General features: G+C 37.4%; 3 protein-coding genes across 5 annotated transcripts; 1 reads left to right on the top strand and 2 right to left on the bottom strand.

Annotated features, from left to right (window-relative positions):
• Nucleotides 1–311: 311 nt before the first annotated feature.
• On the bottom strand, nt 312–5,140 carry LOC145212229 (uncharacterized). The gene is made up of 9 exons (XM_080080277.1): nt 5,075–5,140; nt 4,447–4,823; nt 3,310–3,395; nt 2,952–3,035; nt 2,635–2,745; nt 2,262–2,354; nt 1,886–2,199; nt 1,089–1,215; nt 312–1,022 (listed from the first exon to the last, which is right to left on the bottom strand). The coding sequence occupies exons 4-9, from the start codon at nt 3,010–3,012 to the stop codon at nt 1,009–1,011; spliced, it is 720 nt and encodes a 239-aa protein (XP_079936403.1). The 5' UTR covers nt 3,013–3,035; nt 3,310–3,395; nt 4,447–4,823; nt 5,075–5,140; the 3' UTR covers nt 312–1,008.
• On the top strand, nt 4,842–5,696 carry LOC145212233 (zinc transporter ZIP2-like). Its single transcript, XM_080080284.1, has 3 exons — nt 4,842–5,002; nt 5,071–5,158; nt 5,439–5,696. Exons 1-3 carry the CDS (start codon nt 4,896–4,898, stop codon nt 5,694–5,696), a joined length of 453 nt encoding a protein of 150 aa, XP_079936410.1. The 5' UTR covers nt 4,842–4,895.
• Nucleotides 5,583–21,463, bottom strand: LOC145212219 (PR domain zinc finger protein 10-like). 3 transcript variants are annotated; one of them, XM_080080262.1, is made up of 21 exons: nt 21,396–21,463; nt 21,031–21,150; nt 20,494–20,627; nt 20,352–20,405; nt 20,122–20,265; nt 19,989–20,062; nt 19,549–19,696; nt 19,419–19,487; nt 19,083–19,204; nt 18,856–19,016; nt 17,000–17,151; nt 16,576–16,765; nt 15,180–15,304; nt 14,526–14,613; nt 14,366–14,460; nt 12,282–12,479; nt 12,018–12,098; nt 11,628–11,698; nt 10,648–10,789; nt 10,497–10,586; nt 5,583–6,451 (listed from the first exon to the last, which is right to left on the bottom strand). In XM_080080262.1, exons 1-21 carry the CDS (start codon nt 21,421–21,423, stop codon nt 6,386–6,388), a joined length of 2,352 nt encoding a protein of 783 aa, XP_079936388.1. In that variant the 5' UTR covers nt 21,424–21,463; the 3' UTR covers nt 5,583–6,385. The 3 variants fall into 3 exon arrangements, with proteins under 3 accessions (XP_079936388.1, XP_079936389.1, XP_079936390.1); XM_080080263.1 differs by lacking the exon at nt 12,018–12,098; XM_080080264.1 differs by lacking the exons at nt 20,494–20,627; nt 21,396–21,463 and having other exon boundaries at nt 21,031–21,098.
• Between the last annotated feature and the right edge of the window lie 29 nt (nt 21,464–21,492).

Below are 21,492 nucleotides of genomic sequence, written 5' to 3'. Positions count from 1 at the left end.
GGCACTGTTCAACTTTGGGGAGTTAATAAAAATTCTTCCCCCGGCGTCCCAGGTGAGGGAGCAGATATTATTAAATGTTTTCCCACAATCGCGTCCGGGTGACGCTCGATTTCCGCTCACTTCCTTCTAATGGCGAGAAATCACGAGCGAGATATTAATCGGAAGCGATCTTCGGTTGCTCAGTGAAGCGAAACAAAACGTGACCTGCCGAGGTCACATAACCACCGATTTGGATTTTATCAATATTGCGCTGCTTCCATTGAATGCACAGGTGTCGACATTTTATTGCCGAAACAATTGGGATAAAAAAGTGGAAGAAATTAAATTCAGTTTTATTTACGTGGCGCAACATTTTATTTTACAATTTTTGGGTTCAAGACAATGGAATAATTTAGGCTTTGTGATCTTTGTGAAGTTTTATAGTCGTTTTTTAGACATCGTTTAGTATAAAAGATGAATTATTTCAAAAAGAAACAATAATGACAAATCTATGTAACAATGGCTTAAAACGAACGTTTAAAATTACAAATTTACAGCAACAGAAGTTATCACAGAATAATGTATGTATGTTTCGGCTTACTATCTTATCATAAATGTGTGGTAAAAAAGTACAATGGTTCGATAAATGTGAAATTGGTCATAATTTCGTCTTTTTCCAATTAAGCAGTAAGGAAAAACGCAAATTGGATAGGTAAACAATGGCTAAACAGTGTTGCTAAAAAGCTAGAAACCAGTAACACTTAAAACTGCTACATGAACAGCTAATAGTAACTTCACAAACAAAAACTACAATTCGCTTTCGTCGATTTTGTACAATTAAGATTGCGCAACAGTTTAATTAGCACAAAATGGACAACTAAAAAAAAGCAATAATAATGAAACGTGTGACTGAAAGGAATTTATACACGATCAAATGTCGCCATCCACACAATGGCATGCACGTGCGTGAACTACAGCATATGTTGACGGTTGTTTGTTACGGGGATACAAAGCACGTGACAATACACGTCATGCTGGAGCCCCTGAAGATAAATTGAATACGTGTGATTAAAACAAATTCCCCTGGTTTTGAAAAAAGAAAAACTAACATTGAAAGCTTGCTCTCTGTTTCTCCATCACGGTTTGGGGTTCAGTCAAAACGATAACTCCATCACCATGTTTGCTCGTAGTTATGAATTTCCCGCTTTCTTGCGACGATTCGAAAGAAGCAAAACCCTGCAATGATAAAACATTCGGCATATGTATTAATCATTTGTGACGATTGAAACGATGCAACATCCTGCATACGACGTCGCGTCTACGTGAACTTGAAATATACGCTCGCACATCGAGTTTTGGTAACCGAAATAAGGTCGGGTTTACGTTAATCGGTCAAGTGTTGGCTGCTAATGTGGCAAGGCTTATCAAGCCAAGCCTGTGGGTGAGTCGGCGCTATTTATGGTGGGAGTGACTGATTTACGATTTGGCTGTCATCGTTAAGCATCTTGTGGTTGGATGTAAATGTTAAGGGAATAAATTCAGATAAAATTACTTTAAAGTGCGCTAACAGGCGAAAATAGTGTAGCTAGAAAAAAACCTTGTAACACTGCTCGTTTCAGTGTATGGAATACTGTTTTGAACTATTCTAGAAAAAAAAAAAAAAACAATACACATTGTACCAACTTAGGTATTAAATTGCTTTGGTTTTGTTACGAACAAGCAAACATTTATGCAGAAACTGTACCAAGAGAACGAAATTGGCAATTTTGGGTTTAAATTAATTGTTTTTGGTATTTTAAAACAAAGAGATAAAGTTCGAATCACTTATATGTGAGCTAAAGCAGTTTTTTTTAATACAACATAGAACACCTTTAACGCTTTGTTTTTTTAACAGCAAAACACCAACCGGATAAAACAAATCCTGGTGAAAAATAAACGAAGCCTGATTGGAAAACTTTTCCTCTACTTTGTCTGTTGTTGAAGTGGCATCAACCACCAATTCATCCTCCATGGCCACGACAAAATCTTTGTGTTTGCCACCAGTGTAGATAGACACGGTGTTATTCTTTTTATTGAGACCGGGTAGTTTTACAAAAAAAGTGCTTTTGTGTAGATAACTGTCTATCAGTTTTCCATTGATGACACCCCACTGTGATGAACCCATCTTCACCCTGAGCTGAAACGGTCCGTTTTCTCCCGGTTTTAGAGACGGCGGTCGAGCTAAAAAGGTTGTCCATTAAAAATATATGGCTTAAACTGACAACAACTCTGAAGGTACTTACGAAGGCACGCGCCAATTTGTTTGTCAAACATTCTTATCATTCCCAGGTGTATCTCAATGCATTCGTTTGATTGTGTTTTGGTTAGGTAATATCCTATAAAATAGTGTGTTCAAAATACAAACATTTAAATATTTAAGACTAAAAAATGTAATAATTAGTTGGTTAGCATACCATGGTAAATTTTAATCTGTGCTTTTGCAGTGTTTTTTAAAGTTTCGTTCGTTGTAAATTCGACAGTATATACGTCACATATTTATTCCGAAACTGAATGGTTGTGTCAAAATTTCCCGAGCCAATGAAATCAGAAACGTTTTAAGCACGGAAAACCCCTGTCAAAAAATCGCTTCTAATTTTGTCTTGTTCTGGTTTATACCTTCATTGCAGGAGAAATAACATTTAGATCCGAGCTCATCGGAACTTAGTGTGAAATTGCACCATTTCGATCCATACAAAGGTGTCCCTTGCGGATGACATCTCCGTTCATCTAAAATAAATTTATGTGTAGAATTTTTCGTTTCTAAAATTAAAGAGGTAAGAAAAGAAACCAATAAACCAAAGTATTTCAAGCCACAAAATAAAGTTGATTCTTCAACGGCGTCGGTGCGGTTTTATTAATTGTTGTCCAATAAAACCCAGTAATTTAGCTGAAGGAAGGTTTACGCAAAATACTGAAGCATTCATTGCACTCACCTGCAACGCACAGGGATTGTTGGTACAAAATATAGAAAAATAGCGATAACACAGTTTTCATCGCACTTGAAGCAGAAGCGGTACCTGTAAAACTTTCACATTAAATTCTCCGAGCCACCTACATTTGAACTTGTCCGTATTTGAAATGTGGCAGTCGATATTTAAACAGATCCGATTTGTTTACACCAACGACCTGGTACCACCACACGCCAGAAAAGTTCTTCTTTCTGGCGAAACGAAGTTAAGGTCAATAGGTCGCGAATTTCGCCTTAGTTGAGCGCTAATTTGAATACTGTATGAACGTTCAAAAATACCAAAAAATGAACGTTGATAATGTTTAATATTTATCACCACTTACCTGAAGCAGAAACATAAAATTCAGCACCCAAGGCAAAGGTGGTAAAGTTACATACTATGATTGACTTTTCAACATTGCTTTATCGTCTATCAAAAGAAGTTAAATGTTATTTTTCGCACATACGCATATACAGGTACAACAATCTAATAGTTTGAGCGACGGCCTACGATCCAAGGTTATTTGGGAAATCCCTGCTATTTAATTCTATGTAGTCAATAAGGCTAAGTTTTCCTCTCGTGACATACACACAGAAGTACATGCGAACTAATCCTAACCCAGCATAGTTCGATAACTCGGTGCTGTACTCAACCAGCAAGCGGGGAAATCTTCTTACATCCCCACAGAGCAATCTCGTACTGTCGCACCGCTTGACATTGGCTAACACAGGTTCATCACACACTGCCTTGAACTGAGCGGCGACGCACTAACGGTAAACACAAACACGAGCTTATCGTCGAAACGGATTAAAATGAACTCATAGATTGAGTAACGGACAGACTGCTTGGCCTGGCGCTAAACCCTCAGGCCATGATGGATTTATCTGGAGCCCTAACCATTGTAAATACGCATGAAAGATCTAAGAATATCTCTGACGGCAACGGACATAGTTATCACACAGAAGACTGTGTGTCCATAAACGGAAAGAAAAAGTTACTTGCAAAGGATAAAGTAGTTTTGTGGATATCTCAGACAAAATCCATGTCAAGAAATTTTATCCCCAGATTTTATCGGAAAATTCCTTCCCGCAGCTACGCCTAAAGCGATCTACGCTCTTTTGTGGTAGATGTTCTGTATTTGTGCTTGAAAAAGTCAACATGAATAACACTAGTGTTTTGTGCATCATCGGTCAAACGATACAAATCATTATAAAGCTGTCATTTCTTAATATAACATAAAAATGTCAAATTTTATTGCAAAATTTGACACAATCCTCAATGGTTAAGATGAACATAAATTCATAACTGGGGTCAGCCCTGAAGCGTCTATGAATCCTCAATGGTTTGCATTTTATTTTATTTTTTTTGTGCATTAAGCTTATAACTTAGGTATTTTTGTAGGATAAAGGATTTTTGAAATTCAAAAAAGGGTCAATCCAAAAAATTTTCTTAGTTTCACTAAATGTTCATATTTGCTCACCTTGAAAAGTCTACAAGCAATTGGGTACATCAGGATTAAAGTCAATTGAATGTCGCATGGGAAACACATGGCCTGTATGTCTGCATAGCCTACACTTGTCTTTGGCACGTAAATTTTCTGTCATCAGTTTGTAAATCCATTATTATCAATGACCGTTTCTGGAGAGCCCACTCATCGATCGTTTGGTCAACATGACTGGCTAAAATTACCTTAATCCTTAGGGATTTAAACGACTAGTGCGGCCAATGGTGTATGCTTCTGCTCATTATGTTTGCCGCTTAGGTCACATTTCTTGTAGATACTGCATCGGAAGCAGAAGGGCAAAATACATGAAAGCTATCAAATGCAGTGACAAATGTGCTCCGTTCGAAGAATCTCTGTAAACAAACCAAACGATTTGGAATAGTAATAATTACAATTGTTGTTTTCCAGCAAATTTCTAGAGAAACATGGATTTAGCCTCCGAAAAAATACTGTTGTTGGTCTTGCTTCTTTTAGTTGGCTTCGGGACTGGATTTACGCCTTTTTTGTTGAAAAACAAATGCCTTTCGCCAAGGTCAGTATAGTAAAGATTTAAGGATATTTTTAAAGAATATAAAAGACAGGTTTTCTTTGTTATGACAGTCACTTTCGGGATATGTTGGTGAGCTTTCTGAACTGCATCGCTGCCGGAATATTTTTCGCAACATTCTTCATGCACATGTTGCCAGAGGTATGACCATCTACACAGACTGCATGTAAAATATTGAAGTTTGTGAAAAAATGTCTTTGCTTGTTTAAAAAGATTTTTTGGGGGTAGCTAAAAATTAAGTTAACCTGTTAGGAAAATCAAAATATGACGTATTTTTGGAGACGTAGCACAAAAAGACATTTTGTACCATTCCAGTTCTGGCTATGTAATCAATCGTACTTGTCAGCCCTTTCGTGCATGCAATTTAAGCCCCTTGCTAAAATATTAACTGCGCACAGTACGTTTATACACTTACCTTTAGGCCCAGGAGCAGATAGTAGAACAATTCGGTGAGGATTTGGAATATCCCTTTGCCGAACTTATCATATGCTTCGGTTTCTTCTTCGTCCTGTTTCTCGAACAGGCGGTCATGAGTTGGTTTGGAAGCAAAAGCGAAACAAATGAAGCCAGCACGACAAGTGGGTTTAATAAATATTGCACAAAACTGTGTAATAAAGAAAATAAATTTGCTAAAATTAGGAATGGAAACGCTAAATGCAGACTTAACCATGTGAGGTAAGCATGGTATAAACCAGCAACGTTTAAATCACAATTCTAAACATCACCATTAACATTTTTGGGTATTTACCTTTCAAACACAATTTGGCAAGTTGGTGTTGTTACATGTTAAAAATTTGCGTTAGTTTTGTAATGAATCGAAAAGTGTTTTGATCCCCATACGAGCAAGGTTAAAATTGTATACGTTTCAAAAACGCACGTGCAAAATACTGATATATTGGAAGGACCAACGCAAGTTACATATAACAATATTGTTAAAAGGTAAAAATACATGTGTTTTTTTCAGTTGAAAACAAGCAAGTGCTCGAATACAACCGTGAAGATAAATCAATACTACTTCAGTCTCGAGAAAAGAGCGCGAATTACAACACACTTAGGCAGTCTTCGGAGGAGAGCACGGAATGTACAACCACCGATAAACGCGCGGCATCACCCATCGTTCCACCACCCGCCATATCATACACAACGGAAAAGCATGACACCATGGTGCGACAATCTAACTCTTTCACAGAGGTCGAAATCAGCATTGCAACGGCCCACACGGAAGCCACACTGCAAGAGGAACAAGCTCATGGTCATTTTGATCACGAGGCACACTCTTCCGTCCGAGCGCTGGTTTTGTTGCTGGCCCTCTCCGCTCATGCCTTGTTTGAAGGCTTAGCGATCGGTTTCCAGAGGAATGCATCAGCTCTAAGGACGCTGGTGATCGCCGTCATCATACATAAGATGACATTGGCTTTCAGCTACGGAATGAGCCTGGTGACAAACAAGTACGTTGTGTGTAAACGACAAAAACTTTGACAGTGTAAAAAAAAGCTCAACTAAAAATGCAAAAATCAAGCAACGTTGACAAAACATATAGGTTCCAGTTAAACGTCTCTTACTCTTTATTATTCTTTAACGTTCCATTTTAAAAGAGGTTGTGATTTATTTTTTGAAGTATAATGAAAAAATGCACGGAAGTGTGATGTATTGTGAACTTGTCTTTATGATCAGTTTTTTTGTCAACAGAGCATCGCTTCGAATTGTGTTAATGTCAATGGTGATATTTTCAATCATGGCACCAATCGGTATCGGGGTGGGAACAGGATTGAGCTCATATTCAGACAGTGTTCGTGTCGACAAGCTTATTGCAGTGATGCAGGTGGGTTGTTTCAACTGCAAGTTTTTTTATCTTAAAGTTTAGGCTACTTATTTATTATGGAAGAACGATCAACTCGCTTTAATGTAAGACTACAAAAAAATCTGGTCATTAACTTTCTTGTTTATTTTAGGCATTTGCATCGGGGACGTTTGTGTACATAATATTCGTTGAAATCATTCCACACGAGTTCAACGATGAAACAAACAACAGAATATCCAACACAGTGTGTCTCTTGGTGGGATTCGCTTTCATGGCTGCGCTACAAGCTCTTCCACACGAAGAAGGAGAGGACTGACGAATTTAAAGATAAAAACTAAGTTTTTGCAATTAAAAGGTGCGGTTTGGGTCTTCGTCACCGAAATCATGAACTTTTTCACCGAAATCATGAAAATTAATGTTACCAGCAAAACTGTATATCTTGTATGGGTCATGTCGCAAAAGGTATTGTACACAATTAAGCAAGTGATTCTAACTGTTAAACACTTCACAAATGTTACGACTTAAATCCTACCAACCACGCCATATACATTGAGGTCATTTTCCGATATCCGCGTCGAAACTTGTTAATACCTGATCCTACAACGGCATTAGTAAAATTTTATTATTTTTTGCACAGCATGATAAGGTGCTGAAATTAGTTTTTTGTATTGCATTTTATAAATGCTTTTGAAGATGTTCCGGATTTTTACAGATTTTTAAAGTTTCCACTTCTTATCAGAACGTGTCCATTTAAGTATTACACAGCTGCATTTTCCATCTTTAACTTAATTATTCATTCGAGTGGCGGCAGAGAAATTGATAATGACTCCTGTAAATTGCCATCACAAAGCGCCGCGATGTCACGACACATGATGCACTACTCCTTTGACTTCGATTTTTATTTTGACTGAGTGACACTGCACGCCACATCGACCAGCTGAATGGCGAAACGACCAATATTCTTTGAAGTCCTTCGGGAGGAGTAAGTTAAACAACAGAAATGGTTTCGCAAACCGACCCACCCGTTTGCTCATTAATTCCAATCCCCCAAACATAGTGCTCTATATTTACGCAACGTTTACTATCGATCCACTGTCGTTGAGTTGTCCTTTGTTTTGATGAGTTCGATCAGTTTTTAAATACCTTTTAAATAATAGTGTGTAGTTAATCCTTAAGGAAACGCTCCTGTTATTATTTTACAAGTTTACTTTGGCTGACAGTCCGAATAATAAACTTATTAAATTTGAAAATATTTATCGATTTTTAGCGGCGTTACTGATTTATTTCGTGGTTATCGTGCGTTTTGTTTATCGCCGACTGATCGTCAGTTTCGTGACTTCACATGTTTGTTTTGGTGTTTAAAGTAGTAGAAATCAAGTATTCGTTATTTGTCGTAACGCCTAATCACAAAATAGAAACTGAACATGCACTGAATCTCGATTTTCAAATTACGTAGCGTGGAAAGATTCAGCTTCAAGCGTTCAGTTGTGGGTTCTGGCACGTAAACCAAGCGCGTGCCAACCCGGTTCAACTCCAGCCTTTTCCAACTGACTGGCTCCAATTCTTTGTACAACATAAAACACACGATTGTTTTATATCCACACAGAATTGAACATGAATCCGCATTTAACCTCAATCCTTAAGAACGGTTGAAATTTAATGTTTTGATGAGCTCGGGCGCCACCTATCTGCAGTAAGAAATATTTTGGCAAAGGGCGCCTGGCACTCTAACAAAAAAGTACTTGCTAATGTAAAATTAAATATTTGCAAAAGTTTGGTATAACTTAGTTGCTGTCGAAAACAAGGCATAGAAGCTATCTTGGGTACGAGGTTTAATATTTCTTTCATTTGTATACCAAGCCAACAAAAAATTGGAAAAATAAAATTTCTTTCAACATACGCGAAGCATTTGACATAAAGCCTAATCCAGTCCCTTATTCATCAGTGTGATATAGTGCACCTCGGTGTAAAAACGCATCTAAAAATGCGCTTAATGTTTTGCATGTAGTAGTTTGTGTTGTATAAACTGCATTTCAGGTCACAGCACGACCAGACGATAAGAAACCAAAACCGCATATCGGATTGTTGAAAGTTTACCACCCGCAATACAAACAGATTGTCAGTCGAGAATGCGAGTTGACTTTTAAAAAAAGAACGCAAAGGCCTTAGGTTCACAAACAGGTGAATCTACAAAGTTTGCCGATGGGAGCAATTGCACTAATTGCACGAACATGTGGGTTCCATCACCTGGTACCGATTTTAGAGGAATGTAAAAAATAAACAGAGATGGTCGGATCTAAATTCGTTAAAGTTCATGAACTGTTTTTTCGGTTGTTCGCGATTAGAATGTGTAAATGAGATCTGTTGGGTTTTGGAGAATAGTGGAAAAACCTTCGTAAGTTATCCCTGCGCTTGTAAAGTGATCGTTGTAGTCTGCTAAGACCGTAGTGTGGCGGCATACGTGTCAGAAAATTGCAGATGAAAAAATGCGTCGTGGGCAAAAGTCAAAACAGTAAAAATCTCTGTGGACTGCTACAACACGGTCAATGCCCTCTTTATGTCTAGTTTATAAGCGTTAACAGAATGCTATAAGCCTTATTCAAATAGAGTATCGAGTAAATAACTTTTGGAATCCAATTAAAAAACAATACTTAATCCACACTTTGCCAAAAAAGGCAGGAACTTACAACAAAAAACGGTTGCAGCGCTGACATTTTCCAAATTATATTTAGATGTTATCGAAGAAACACAGTTGCGTTCTATGTACAATTTCACCCCGCTTGGTCCTACAGGAAATATATGTCGGTCTGAAGACAGATCCCTACATTAGTTTTTCCCAACCATTGTTCGTTGTACACAGTATAGGCTAAAAAACATGCAAAAATGTTTCAAAATCAGTTAATTTGACGAGTAAATATCAAACTGTAATTGTGGGGTCGTCATAAATACCAGCATTTTATCACCAAGCCCCAAATCATAATGTTACAGTTGCAATATTCAGAGGTTAAAAAGCACTGCTCTTGTCTGGATCAATCAAGGACATTTAAAATAAAGCAAATCGGTCCATTTAACAACTGAATGCAGACTAAAATCGATCAGCAGTTAACAATCCGACTCGTATTTAACAATTAAACAAACAATCCAAGCATAATCAACATCGGATTTAATCGACATCGCCGCTTGTCACAAGACAATTTACCACCGATTGTGGTTTCTCCGAAGGGACTCTATGTCATTGTAATTTATTCGCGTAAATGTTATGCTTGCAACGCATCCACGCAATGACAAGGCAGAATTGCATTAATGCGGCCGAAAGTTTTGTCGACTATGTACTTGCCATTAAAAAGGAGGTAGTTTAGTCTCTTTTATCGGCCTTTTAATTTATCCAAAGGAAATACTTACATACTAGGAAATATCTCTAACACCATTGGCATCAACGGTAACCACACTTTGATCAATCAATGTTACACTGAATTTTTGTCAATAAGTCCCAACCTATAAGCAGCATTCGTGCAAGCTAACCGCTTTTATTAAAAATAGAACCAACAAACTACTGTTTCTGATGTGATACCTGACTACCTTAAGTTACCCAGTTTATATATTCTTGAACCTGGTCCGTTTTTTCATGACCAAGGGCGAGTAACATTAAAAACTTTTAAAACACGAACTTTTGTCTACCTTGTTTTCGTTTATTGGTTGATATTCAACAAACGTTGCCCATTGAAGATTTCGGTTTGAGGAACAACCTGGTAACTGCGATACGTCAGTCTGCCATCAAGAACAAAAACTATTTATAAAACGCAGTTACTGATGACATTATAGGACTCACATTTTGGGTGGCGTAAACAGGTTGCATGTCGATCTTGCACGGCGGTTGGATTTCGCCTGTTTCCGTGTGAATTACGAAGTGGGATTGGTTAAAAGTGGGATCAATGTTGTTTCGAGGTTGATATACTGTAGGAGCTTGAAGGCTGTGGCATAAAACCTTAATTAGCCACAAATTTTCAAAACAATTTTAAAACAGTTAAACGAGGAAACTTTGAGTCAGTGGTTCTCAACAGGGGGTCCGCGGCTACTTCCTAATTTGGCAGGCAACGATATTGATAAAGCGCTATTAAAAAAACATGTCTCAGCGTTTTAAAATAGCATGAAACTTGTTTAAAATCGTTCTTCATAGGCGACAAACCAAAATGCATTGTGACATTTTAACCCCACTGTGATGCAACAAAGGTAAATTTTCAGTGGCAAAATCGTCACATCACAATGTAATGGCTCTTTATCTTTGAGTTCCGATGTCGCAGCCCAGTCAAAGTGATTACAATTTTGGTCCTGGACCAAGCGTGGTTGGTATATTCCGCACCTTTTTTGGGTTGCTTGTTAAAAAAGGATACAAAATACCAAAACCTTCAAAGGGGTCGGCGATTAGCTTGACAGTACCGAAAGGGGTCCGCAAAGGCAAACTGGTTGAGAACCACTGCTTTAAGTGATGTGAGGTTATATGCAGAACACGTAAGAAATGTTCACCTCGACAACAGGCAAAAACCACAAACACCTTTTTCTGCAAAAAACGCAGTTTAAATGTATGTTCCCAACGCCATGGTAACTTTGTTTATCGTTTAGTTTGTGTTAAAGTATATTTTTGGTAAAGGCGAAAAAATATATTTGACAGTTATAAAAAGAGTATGAATGAAAGCAAATTTCATTGCAAAAATAAACAAGCGAAGCAAGTCATTTAAAAAATCAACTGTTCTTTTATTAAGTTTGTTTATTGGCAAAAAACATAAGAAATCAAACCATAAAAGTGCACACCTTTGAGCCGATTTCTCGCTTTCACATCTGGCTTGAAGAAGGTGGTGTTTACGTGGGCGATAGTAATTTCTCTGCAACAAATACAACAAACCAATGCAGATTGACAAGAAATTAAAAACGCAAAACTACTTCACATTGCCATAGTCATTAAGGCAACTTAGTAAACCACCAACAGCAAATATTTATTATTCAGAATCGTGCCTTGTACGAAAAGGACGTCTAGTTTCGATCGCTGATAACAGCATTGAAGGTAAGTTTATGAGATAATCGCACGGTGTGTTTGCCAGGTGGGATAATCAACAACAGGTCGGAGAACAGAGATTATGTAGCAAACCGTACACGACCACCAAATCCTACAGCTGATCCCCCAAGCCAAACAGATATACGAACCTGGGTGACACTTGGCTCATTTGGTCGATTTAATTCACGTCCTACTTCAGAATAGTCGCACAACAAGGGTTCACGGATTGGCTGAACAATACAATAAATAAAGCTGCACTAACTATTTATTACTATATGTGCATAAATTTTATTCTTGTTTGGTTTACTTCTGATTCAGAAAAAAAAAATGAAAATTGTGTCATTTAAAATTGAAACGCACAATTGGAAGAATGCGTTTAGAAGTGTTATTTTTGATATGATACAAACTCTTACTTCTATATGGTTTACAGTGTGTGGCATTTGTTGGTTGATCTTTGCCACAAACTGCACAGGTTCGTGATGTTGATCGTGTTGTTGGTGATGAGTTGGTAACACATCCATCTGTTGTTGGGACACATAACTCAACTGTGGGTCGAAATGACTTGAATTTTCGGTTGAACCATGTTCGATTTGTTGTTGATCAGTTTCCATCTGTTTAAGTTACAACCCTGCTATTAAAACGCCTGCACGTCGCACGGATAAAATCGTAATAATCACCAAGTAATTGTAGGAAAAAGCGAAAATGGCAGTGTTGGGGAGACTCGAGTCAGTGACTCGACTCGAGTCCGACTCGAGTCAACTTTTTCAAAGACTTGACTTGACTCGAGTCTCAGCTGTGAAAAGACTCGACTTGACTTGGACTCGTCTTAGTAGAGACTCGACTCGGACTCGTTATTTCACTAACAAAACGGAAATTTTTTATAATGGATAACCTGTTCAGTCGGCTTCAACCAAACAACAACAGCACTTTAATGTGCGATGCGAAGCTATTTTTGCTTAATTTTAACGTAACGAAGTCGCTGCTACATGCACAAACTTTTTAAGGCTGGCATTAAAGCATTGTACTTATGGCTTGTTTTAAGGTATGCGAATGCAGTACACGCAAAGGCCAAGTATTCACTTTTAAGCGCTTATATTACTGTACAAACGCTCTAGCTAGCGCATGCAGTAAAAATATTTTTGGGTTTTCAAAATTGACGTTCTTATCCAAGCTGTTTAATGAGTGTCAATTAACGTGTTTCATTAAAGTTGCCCCTATACTCTAGGGCTACTCAATTAGTTTCGTCAAAAGTCCAGATAGAAAAGGTAAAAATTACCAAAGGTCCGGACACTTTGTCAGATATGCAAATGCAACGTGTCTTAGCCTATTTGGTTAGAGCTAATGTGGACAATCGCGGTCAAAATTGAAATCTTGAACTGATAATCACCAAACGTGATTTTATTCCCTGCGAGAGTGTATTGGTACAACGTCATACAGAATACATTTTATCTGGTTTTACAGGATTGCTTCGTAAGGTAATGATTTAAAATTCAGTTTATTAAATCACAGATACAATTATGCGCAAACAAACGCCGCTTTGTTAAATGTATATAGTGAAATAATCGACCATTTTTTCATCATAGTTGGACAATCTGAACTCACATAAGATTTTGGCAGGACTTTAGGCTCCTCGCAGACTGCCAATCAATCGTTATGCCGACCCCAGTTTAAAAAGTGCCTCTACATAGCATTGTTTAGTTAATTAACACACAAATGTTGCCGTAATCAAAAGACCGTCGAGGTCCACATCGAACGCCTCAAAGGTCCGGATATGGACCGCGGTCCGCCATTTGAGTAGCCCTGTTATACTCTAAGAAAGGGACGTTGATGGGATTTGTTCACTGTAATAAAGTGGGGTAAGTCGCGATGAACCATTCAAATAGATTAATTATCCAAACCTTTAACCTTTCCTTGGAAAAACTTTTGGGGACTTGCCTTGACTCGAACCACTAATGACTTGACTCGACTTGAGACTCGAACCTCATTTGACTCGACTCGACTTGAGACTCGAACCCCTTTTGACTTGACTTGGGAATCGACTAAAAGGACTAGTTACCCAACCCTGGAAAATGGGTTCAAAAACTTCTAAACTATACCAATCAGCCCCACACAATTGAGTCTCTATAAACGACTGCATCATAAAGCGATCGTGTTTTTATACAAATGTTAACCGAAACGAATAAAATAAGTGATACATCTATCAGGCTTGTTATATTTAAAAAAATAACGAATATTAGACAGTTTTACCAAATCTTATTTCTGTGGTCTTATTTCTGTGGGTTTTTGTTTTTGAAAAAATATACTAGATGACGCGATGTTAGTTTTTGCGCAACTTGAAAGTCTCTCTCATACGTAATTAGGCGAACGAAATTCGTTTTACGCTTTAAAGTTCGGTACGTAAAAGTTTCGAAAACCGAATCTTAATTAAATGGCGGCCGAATAACTCGGCAAACCGAATGATCAGTATATCACTAATTACATTGGGCAAATAACTCACACAATGGGCAATAACGCTGGAAGAAGGTTGATTGAACATGTCGTTTTGTCCATGATGGTTAGCTATGGATGGGGATTGCAACACGCCGATATCATCTGTAAAGCATGAGTAAGACGATTGATACGATTTTGTTTTCAAAACATGTATACAGGTAACTGACCTTCAAACGCATGTGTGACGTCACCAACTGAAAAACCTGGTATAGTTTCAACATTCGAATCTTGCACGTGAGGAAGGTTCGTGGTTTTCTGTAAGCACAAAAAATGACATGGTTATTTTTTACTTTTAATCTGTTTTTGCAAATGTTTTAATCATCTCTTAAGCAAGGTGTTGATGCATTACACAGCCTATGCTTATTGGTATTGCCTTTTAAGTGAGAACTCAAATAACAAAAGTTTGCTAAATTCCCAAAGAGGGCGGAAAGAGCATTTTTTTGAGATATGGGAACTAAGTTTTTAGGTTAGTTTTATTGGTATTTCATTATGAAACTTCACTCCAACCCCAAAAGTTCTAGCCGTCAGCATTTTTACATAATTTTGCTTTCAAATTCAACTAATGCGCTTTGCGCCATCTATCGGTAATTTTTTTTGATTTAGGTTCTCTCGTACGTTGAGTTTACATCACTATGTTTATTAGAGAAATTAAAGAACACGTTATACTTGATCACAGTACTTAATGCAAAAGTCAGAGCACTCTTTACTGAAAAACGCGTTTCAAAAATGGCAAAGGTGTTAAACCAATTGTTTATTTAAAACAATTGCGGGTACGGTACAACATAACGTCAAACGCAACTTGACAACTTGTCTTTTCTTACCGTCGTTTGAGGTTTCATACGACTGTGCTTTTTCGTAATGTGACGACTCAGTTTGTTCCGGGATGTATACTGCGAAGGACAGTAAGGGCACAGGCAGGGTTGGGTCTGCTTTTCTTCATGGTACGCTAAGTACAGGAATATTAAGCTTTTATTATTGTCGGAAAGTAACATTCTATTTGGTTGGATGTCAGCTAGATTTTATATTTTGTTGTACGCAAATAAAATGGAATTTAAAAAATAAAAACAAACAACGCTGCTATGCACAAAAGTCTAAAGTTAACGGCGATTTAAATTTATTACACGTAACGAAACGTCGGTCTATCATGCTGAAACACGTAAGTTATATACCATGCAACTACAGAAGCCTAGCATTAAGTGAGATTCGAACCCAACACCTTTCAAAAGTATTGGGGCAGTAATAGCCAGCCATTTAATCCACACGCCGTTTTTCACAATTATTTCGATCGCTGCAGACAAATTTTACCACTTTTTAGTCACGAAACTTTATGGCGGTTCAAATAGATGGAGCAGTTGTGAGGAAATTGTGCAAATTGTTTGGTCGTCTTTAACGTTTTTTTTTCTTCTGCACCTATGCAGAGTCATTACAAAAAAACTTTCTCTATATCACATTGTGGGTCGTGTATAAATGGTCAGGTTTTCACCATCTTTAGACCAATATCTATAATGTGTGTAATAGGGATGCGCCGAGCCGAGCCAGAACCCGAGTACTCGGTACCGAGCATCGCCTTTTTTGATGCTCGGTGCTCGGCCGAGCAGTTGCACAAACTGACCCGAGCATTAAATTTGCATATTCATGCCCTGCTAACATACGTAACTAGTGTTCGAAGGGGTTTCTATGAACAAAAACAAATAATTTTTCAAATGTATTAGATGGGTGAAAAACGTGTACTTCTGAGGCCTGTATAGCTTAATACACGGCTGGTGACGTAAGATACCTTCTTGAAGAGCTAAAACGTAGAAAGGGGATTTTTTGTGACGTCATAATGCACCGAGCGTGCTCGGCCGAGCACCGAGCATTAACGTGAGATGCTCGGTGCTCGACCAAACAGAACGTTTGCAGTTTTGGCACATCCCTAGTGTGTAAATATGAAAAAGTTTGAACCATTCTTTCTTGATCAAAACGTGGGAACAAATCCGCGTTAAAAATTTTACGTTTTGGGGGGCTGTGGGTGAACTGAGGGATCAAAAGGGGTCAAAATTCACATGGACCATCTTTAGACAATATCTGTAATGTGTGTAAATTTGAAAAAGTTTGAACCATTCTTTCTTGACCAAAACGTGGGAACAAATCCGCGTTAGAAAGAAGAAAAAAAAATATAGACAAAAACAATATGTGTCCCCTTCAGGGAAGGGGACCCATAATTACGAGAGTTACCGATGTGAGAATCGGAAGTGTAAGTGATGGAAGACATTTTAGTTTCGCGCAATCCTGGAGGAATTTTCTGTCCCGGATGGTGTTTCACGATGTGACGTGATCGCTTTGAAACGGACTTGTAGGATTTTTTGCAGTATGGACACATGAAGCTCACCGATTTTTTCATCAGCGGCTGAGCCAGCGCCGGAATCTAAAATAGAATATAGCTGATAGGTCCTTCGACGCAGTTACTGTTTTGGAGCATTATGGTAACAAAAGTGTCAAGAACGAATTCAATAGATGTAGGAAAGGTCGCAACCATGAAACTTTTTTAAGCCCTTCCAGCTAATTTTCATTCAAGGTTGTCGTATCGTTAAAAACTGAAACAATGAGCAATGCCAAATAAGGTAATGTTTTAGCAAACAAATACTTTGAAACAATTTACTGAGTTTAGGTCGATCCCAGGATGTTTGTTGAGCATGTGATTCACCAACATTCCTCGTCGACGAAAACCGACAGAGCAATGACGACATTTAAAAGCAGACATTTCTACTTGTTTTGCTTCACAATTTCGAGTGGAATGAGACTTTAATTTTGCTGTGACAAAAAAATAAAATAAAGATGGAACAAAAAAATTACATCAAACTGGAAGGGTGGCTTAGCACATTTTGTCTTTGCATTTACACTATAACCTATTTTACAATAAATATATTTCCTATGCTTATTTTGTATTGGGTCCCATATTAGCCATCATCTTTTATAACCTTGGTTGTTTCAGCAAGCAGAAACTCATGGGTCCCCACACATGTAAAGTCAAAAATAGTGCATTTCAAGAGATAACCATAGTCCACATGCTACCCAAATTTTAGCCAATTCCGACACTGTTTTATAAACTTACCCATTTTAGGGGGCTAGTAGGGTAACGAATGGGGTTTGACACTAAACTAAAAAATATATAAAACCTCAATGACTCAATCAACAGTACTGCAAAATTTCAGCCCAATCTTCCAATGTTTAAAATTTTGACCACTAGAGGTGTTTTAAGCAACAACCGTTAATGCTAGGGCCGTTAACAACCCTGCCATGGCGCAAAAGCGTCCATCAAGCAACCCACCAACGAGTAACATACAACTGGTTGCCCTTGTAACACTATTGCGCCACAGAATTCTTTCGTTTGTGGTGGCCAGTAACATACGTTTTACGCTTTGGGGGCATGTGGGGTAAATGTTGGGGCTACAGGGTTGAACACAACAATCGACACCTATAAATGTCATACTCTACAAGCTATCCAAATTTCAGCCAATTCCGACATTGTTTACAAACTCACCCATTTTAGGTGGCTAGCGGGCTAAATACTGGGGTTATCAGGACAAACAAAGTGGGATGCACATCTACATAACTATATCTACCATCTGTGTAAGTTTCAGCCAAATTATTCAAACATTTGATGGCAAAACAAGTCGGACAAACTTTGGGAAGAAAAATACCCATTTTAGGGGGCTAGCGGGGTAAATACTGGGGTTATCAACAAAAACAAAGTGGTATGCACATCTACATAACTACATCTACCATCTGTGTGAATTTCATCCAAATCTATTAAACATTTGGTGGAAAAATGAGTCGGACAAACTTTAGGCAGAAAATTACCTATTTTAGGGGGCTAGCGGGGTAAATACTGGGGTTATCAACAAAAACAAAGTGGGATGCACATCTACATACCTATATGTACCATCTGTGTAAATTTCATCCAAATCTATTAAACATTTGGTAGAAAAATGAGTCGGACAAACTTTAGGCAGAAAATAACCAATTTTACGGGGCTAGTGGGGTAAATACTGGGGTTATCAACAAAAACGAAGTTGTATGCACATCTACATAACTATATCTACCATCTGTGTAAATTTTATCCAAATCTATTAAACATTTGGTGGAAAAATGAGTCGGACAAACTTTGGGAAGAAAAAAAACAAAGAAAAAAACAAACAAACAAATTCGAGTAAAATCAATATGTGTACCATAACTAGGGGACCCATAACTACCGTTTAGTCGTCAGTAATTAAAAACAAATCTCACAAACACTACAAACTTTGACGGTTTTCGTTCGCATAAAGTCAGTTACGCTAAAGTTGCCAAACACTTATTACAGTATATATGCCTTAACCCATTACAGCAGTTACCTTGCGTTAACAGTCACGAAAAATTAATCTTAAAGGGTGAACTTTGACATAGTGATTTTGCTTAGAATTGTTTTGTTGGCAAATTACTTTGAGCAAATCAAACACAATACTGTGTTGAACTTACCAACAGGAGTATTTGTGTTTAAAGTCTGGTCTTTTGAAACATGCATCCGTTTATAATGTTCTCGTAGTTTGTCCTTTCGTTTAAATCGCTTTCCACAAGTGTGACAAAGAAAACTCATCGTGTCCGAGTGAACCACAGAATGAATTGTCAAACTGTGTTTGCTGGTACAGTAAAAAAAAAATACCTGCATCAAATCCAAAATAAACTACAACATTTACTGTACAAACCGTTTAAAACCCTTTCCACAAATGCAACACCTGTACGAATTGGTAAGTTGGGAATTCCATTTAGGCTCCTCTGCGCACAACATTGAATCGAATCCCTGGTTAAGTTCATGTTGTACAGCGGACTACAAAAAAAGTTTATTTTATACTTACACCAAAAAGTATCATGTTAGTCTCTAGATATTACGCTTGTTGGTTATTCCCAAGTAAAGGATCACTTCCATGTACTAGCCAAAAAACAGAAAAGCGATAAACGCTACACAAGACCAACTATTTTTTTAATAATATAATACTTTTATCTAACAGTTCAGCATGCTCGAATGATACACAAGTATGTACCTGTTGTCCCTGTAGTTTTCCATTGACAAAGTTGCCATTAAGCTCATCAGAAGATTTCTTTGCAGGACCCTGATTCAACAGTGAAAAAAAAACATTTATGACTGAATGGTTATTTGCAGCAGGGACCTACTTTAAATTTCATGTTGGCTCTGCGCCAGCCACGCTTCTTAGGTGGAACACTCCTAACTTCTGCTTCATTCATGTCATCTTCTTCAAAGTACGGAGTAAAAGTAGAAGATTTTGTTTTGCGCACTCGCTTCATTGGAGACAGGCTGCAACTTTACAACAAAATAACTTTTAAAGAATTTTAATTTTTTAGGGTAAGTAGGAGATTTTTTTGTTTTTCATTTCATTCTTGAGTGAATCGAAACTTAGTCACAGACTGGGCAACTTTTTAAAATGTAAAACACAATATTTCACTTAAAACAAATGATAATTTGTTTATTTACGTTTTGTTGGCTTGTGGGTAGCCTATACCGGAGAGTAGCATACAAACTCAAACAGTACTCATTTCATTTGACAGATTATAAAAGGGGCCATTGTGCAAACATAAACAAAGTGAAAATATACCGGTTGATTGGAGAAACTGTTGAAGTCAAAAGGGACTTATCCAACATTGCTGCATACTGCTTGGAATACCACACCTAAAAAATGTAAAAGTTAAATATGTTTGTACCTTTAAGAAGTAGAATTAAACCCTTACTTTAATTTCTTCTCTTGGTTGAACATCACGAATTGTAATGAAGAAAACCTGGCCATTTTTCAGGTGAGCAGATAAATTCTGTTCTCCAGCAGTTAGCGCTGGTCGCACAAGACACATCCAGTTGCATTGATTTTCATCTGTAGTCTGTGGGCAATATTAAAACCAAATTGTCAATGCACAGAGCTCCACAAAACAACAACAACTGAGAAATAGCTAAAAGTTCTACTCACATTAAAATAGACTTCCAAAAATTGGCCTGCAGAATGATGGATATTTTCTGGGAACTGCAAAAGAAATGGTGAATTTTGTATTTTCATTGTTGAACTGATTGAAAACAAACAAACAAAAAGTATGTTACAAACGAAACTGTACTTTTAATCTCATTAGAAAAATCGATGATGCTGCAACACTGAAGTTTGTCAGTGGTGCATCCAGTGGTCCAAATTGAGTTCCTTTTCTTAACAAGCATTTTGTGATTATGCAACAAGCATCACCTTCACATTTACCTGAAAGATTAGATTAAATATACATATAGATATAATTGTAACAATAAAATATAACTCCTAAATGAAGTACTTTAGCAAGTATAGCCATTTTAAAAATTTCACGTTTTGGGGGGCTGTGGGTGAACCGAGGGATCCAACGGGGTCAAAATTCACATGGACCATCTTTAGAGCAATATCTATAATGTGTGTAAATTGGAAAAAGTTTGAACCATTCTTTCTTGACCAAACGTGGGAACAAATCCGCATTAGACAGAAAAAAAAATGAAGACAAAAACAATATGTGTCCCCTTCAGGGAAGGGGACCCATAAATATCGATCAATCCAAAACTGCCACATTTGTTCATCAGCTTATGTGTACAGGTAACAATACAAATCGATGAAGCAAGATAAAGTTTATATTTACTGATTGTGAGAATATTTGGTAAAGAAGCCCTTGCTTTGCTCTTCACTGGTTTGTCTGGGATGCAAACAACTGCAAAATCATCACCCTCTTCTTCTTCATTCATTGGTGTTGTTGCTGCAGCTGCAATTTTGTTTTTTAAAATAGGCTTAGGTCTGAAACAACTAAACACAAAACTACAACTTTGACATGTGTAGACAACAATTCTAGTATTTTGTACAAATGCTTATGGTATCCCAAACTACAGCCTCTAAATCAGTAAGAAGTTTTTCTGGTTTATTGCAAGAAAAAGTTGAATTTAAGTGTGTACCTAGTGCTACATCTATAAGTAATTCAAACATATTAAATAAACAAACAATTAAACTAACCTTCAGTATGATGCAGTTTTGCAGACATTCAGGTTAAAAAAGCTTAACTAATATCACATTATTAAAAAATATTTTATAAAATATACATTTTTCTATT

The sequence above is a fragment of the Phallusia mammillata genome, chromosome 2, assembly GCF_965637545.1.
Source record: "Phallusia mammillata chromosome 2, kaPhaMamm4.hap1.1, whole genome shotgun sequence".
NCBI classification, from domain to species: domain Eukaryota; kingdom Metazoa; phylum Chordata; class Ascidiacea; order Phlebobranchia; family Ascidiidae; genus Phallusia; species Phallusia mammillata.
Note: the sequence above shows the minus strand (reverse complement) of the source record. Positions and strands in the feature narration are given on the sequence as shown.

Excerpts from the sequence above, each read along its gene's own strand:
- LOC145212233 (XM_080080284.1), top strand. The coding sequence starts at position 4,896 with ATGGATTTAGCCTCCGAAAAAATACTGTTGTTGGTCTTGCTTCTTTTA. Across the intron at positions 5,003-5,070 it reads AACAAATGCCTTTCGCCAAG|TCACTTTCGGGATATGTTGG; the intron begins GTCAGTATAGTA and ends TTGTTATGACAG. Across the intron at positions 5,159-5,438 it reads TCATGCACATGTTGCCAGAG|GCCCAGGAGCAGATAGTAGA; the intron begins GTATGACCATCT and ends ACTTACCTTTAG.
- LOC145212229 (XM_080080277.1), bottom strand. The coding sequence starts at position 3,012 with ATGAAAACTGTGTTATCGCTATTTTTCTATATTTTGTACCAACAATCC. Across the intron at positions 2,746-2,951 it reads ACAATCCCTGTGCGTTGCAG|ATGAACGGAGATGTCATCCG; the intron begins GTGAGTGCAATG and ends AATTTATTTTAG. Across the intron at positions 2,355-2,634 it reads TTATTTCTCCTGCAATGAAG|GATATTACCTAACCAAAACA; the intron begins GTATAAACCAGA and ends ACTATTTTATAG.
- LOC145212219 (XM_080080262.1), bottom strand. The coding sequence starts at position 21,423 with ATGTCTGCAAAACTGCATCATACTGAAG. Across the intron at positions 20,406-20,493 it reads TTTTTCTAATGAGATTAAAA|TTCCCAGAAAATATCCATCA; the intron begins GTACAGTTTCGT and ends TTTCTTTTGCAG. Across the intron at positions 11,699-12,017 it reads ATGAGCCAAGTGTCACCCAG|AGAAATTACTATCGCCCACG; the intron begins GTTCGTATATCT and ends TATTTGTTGCAG.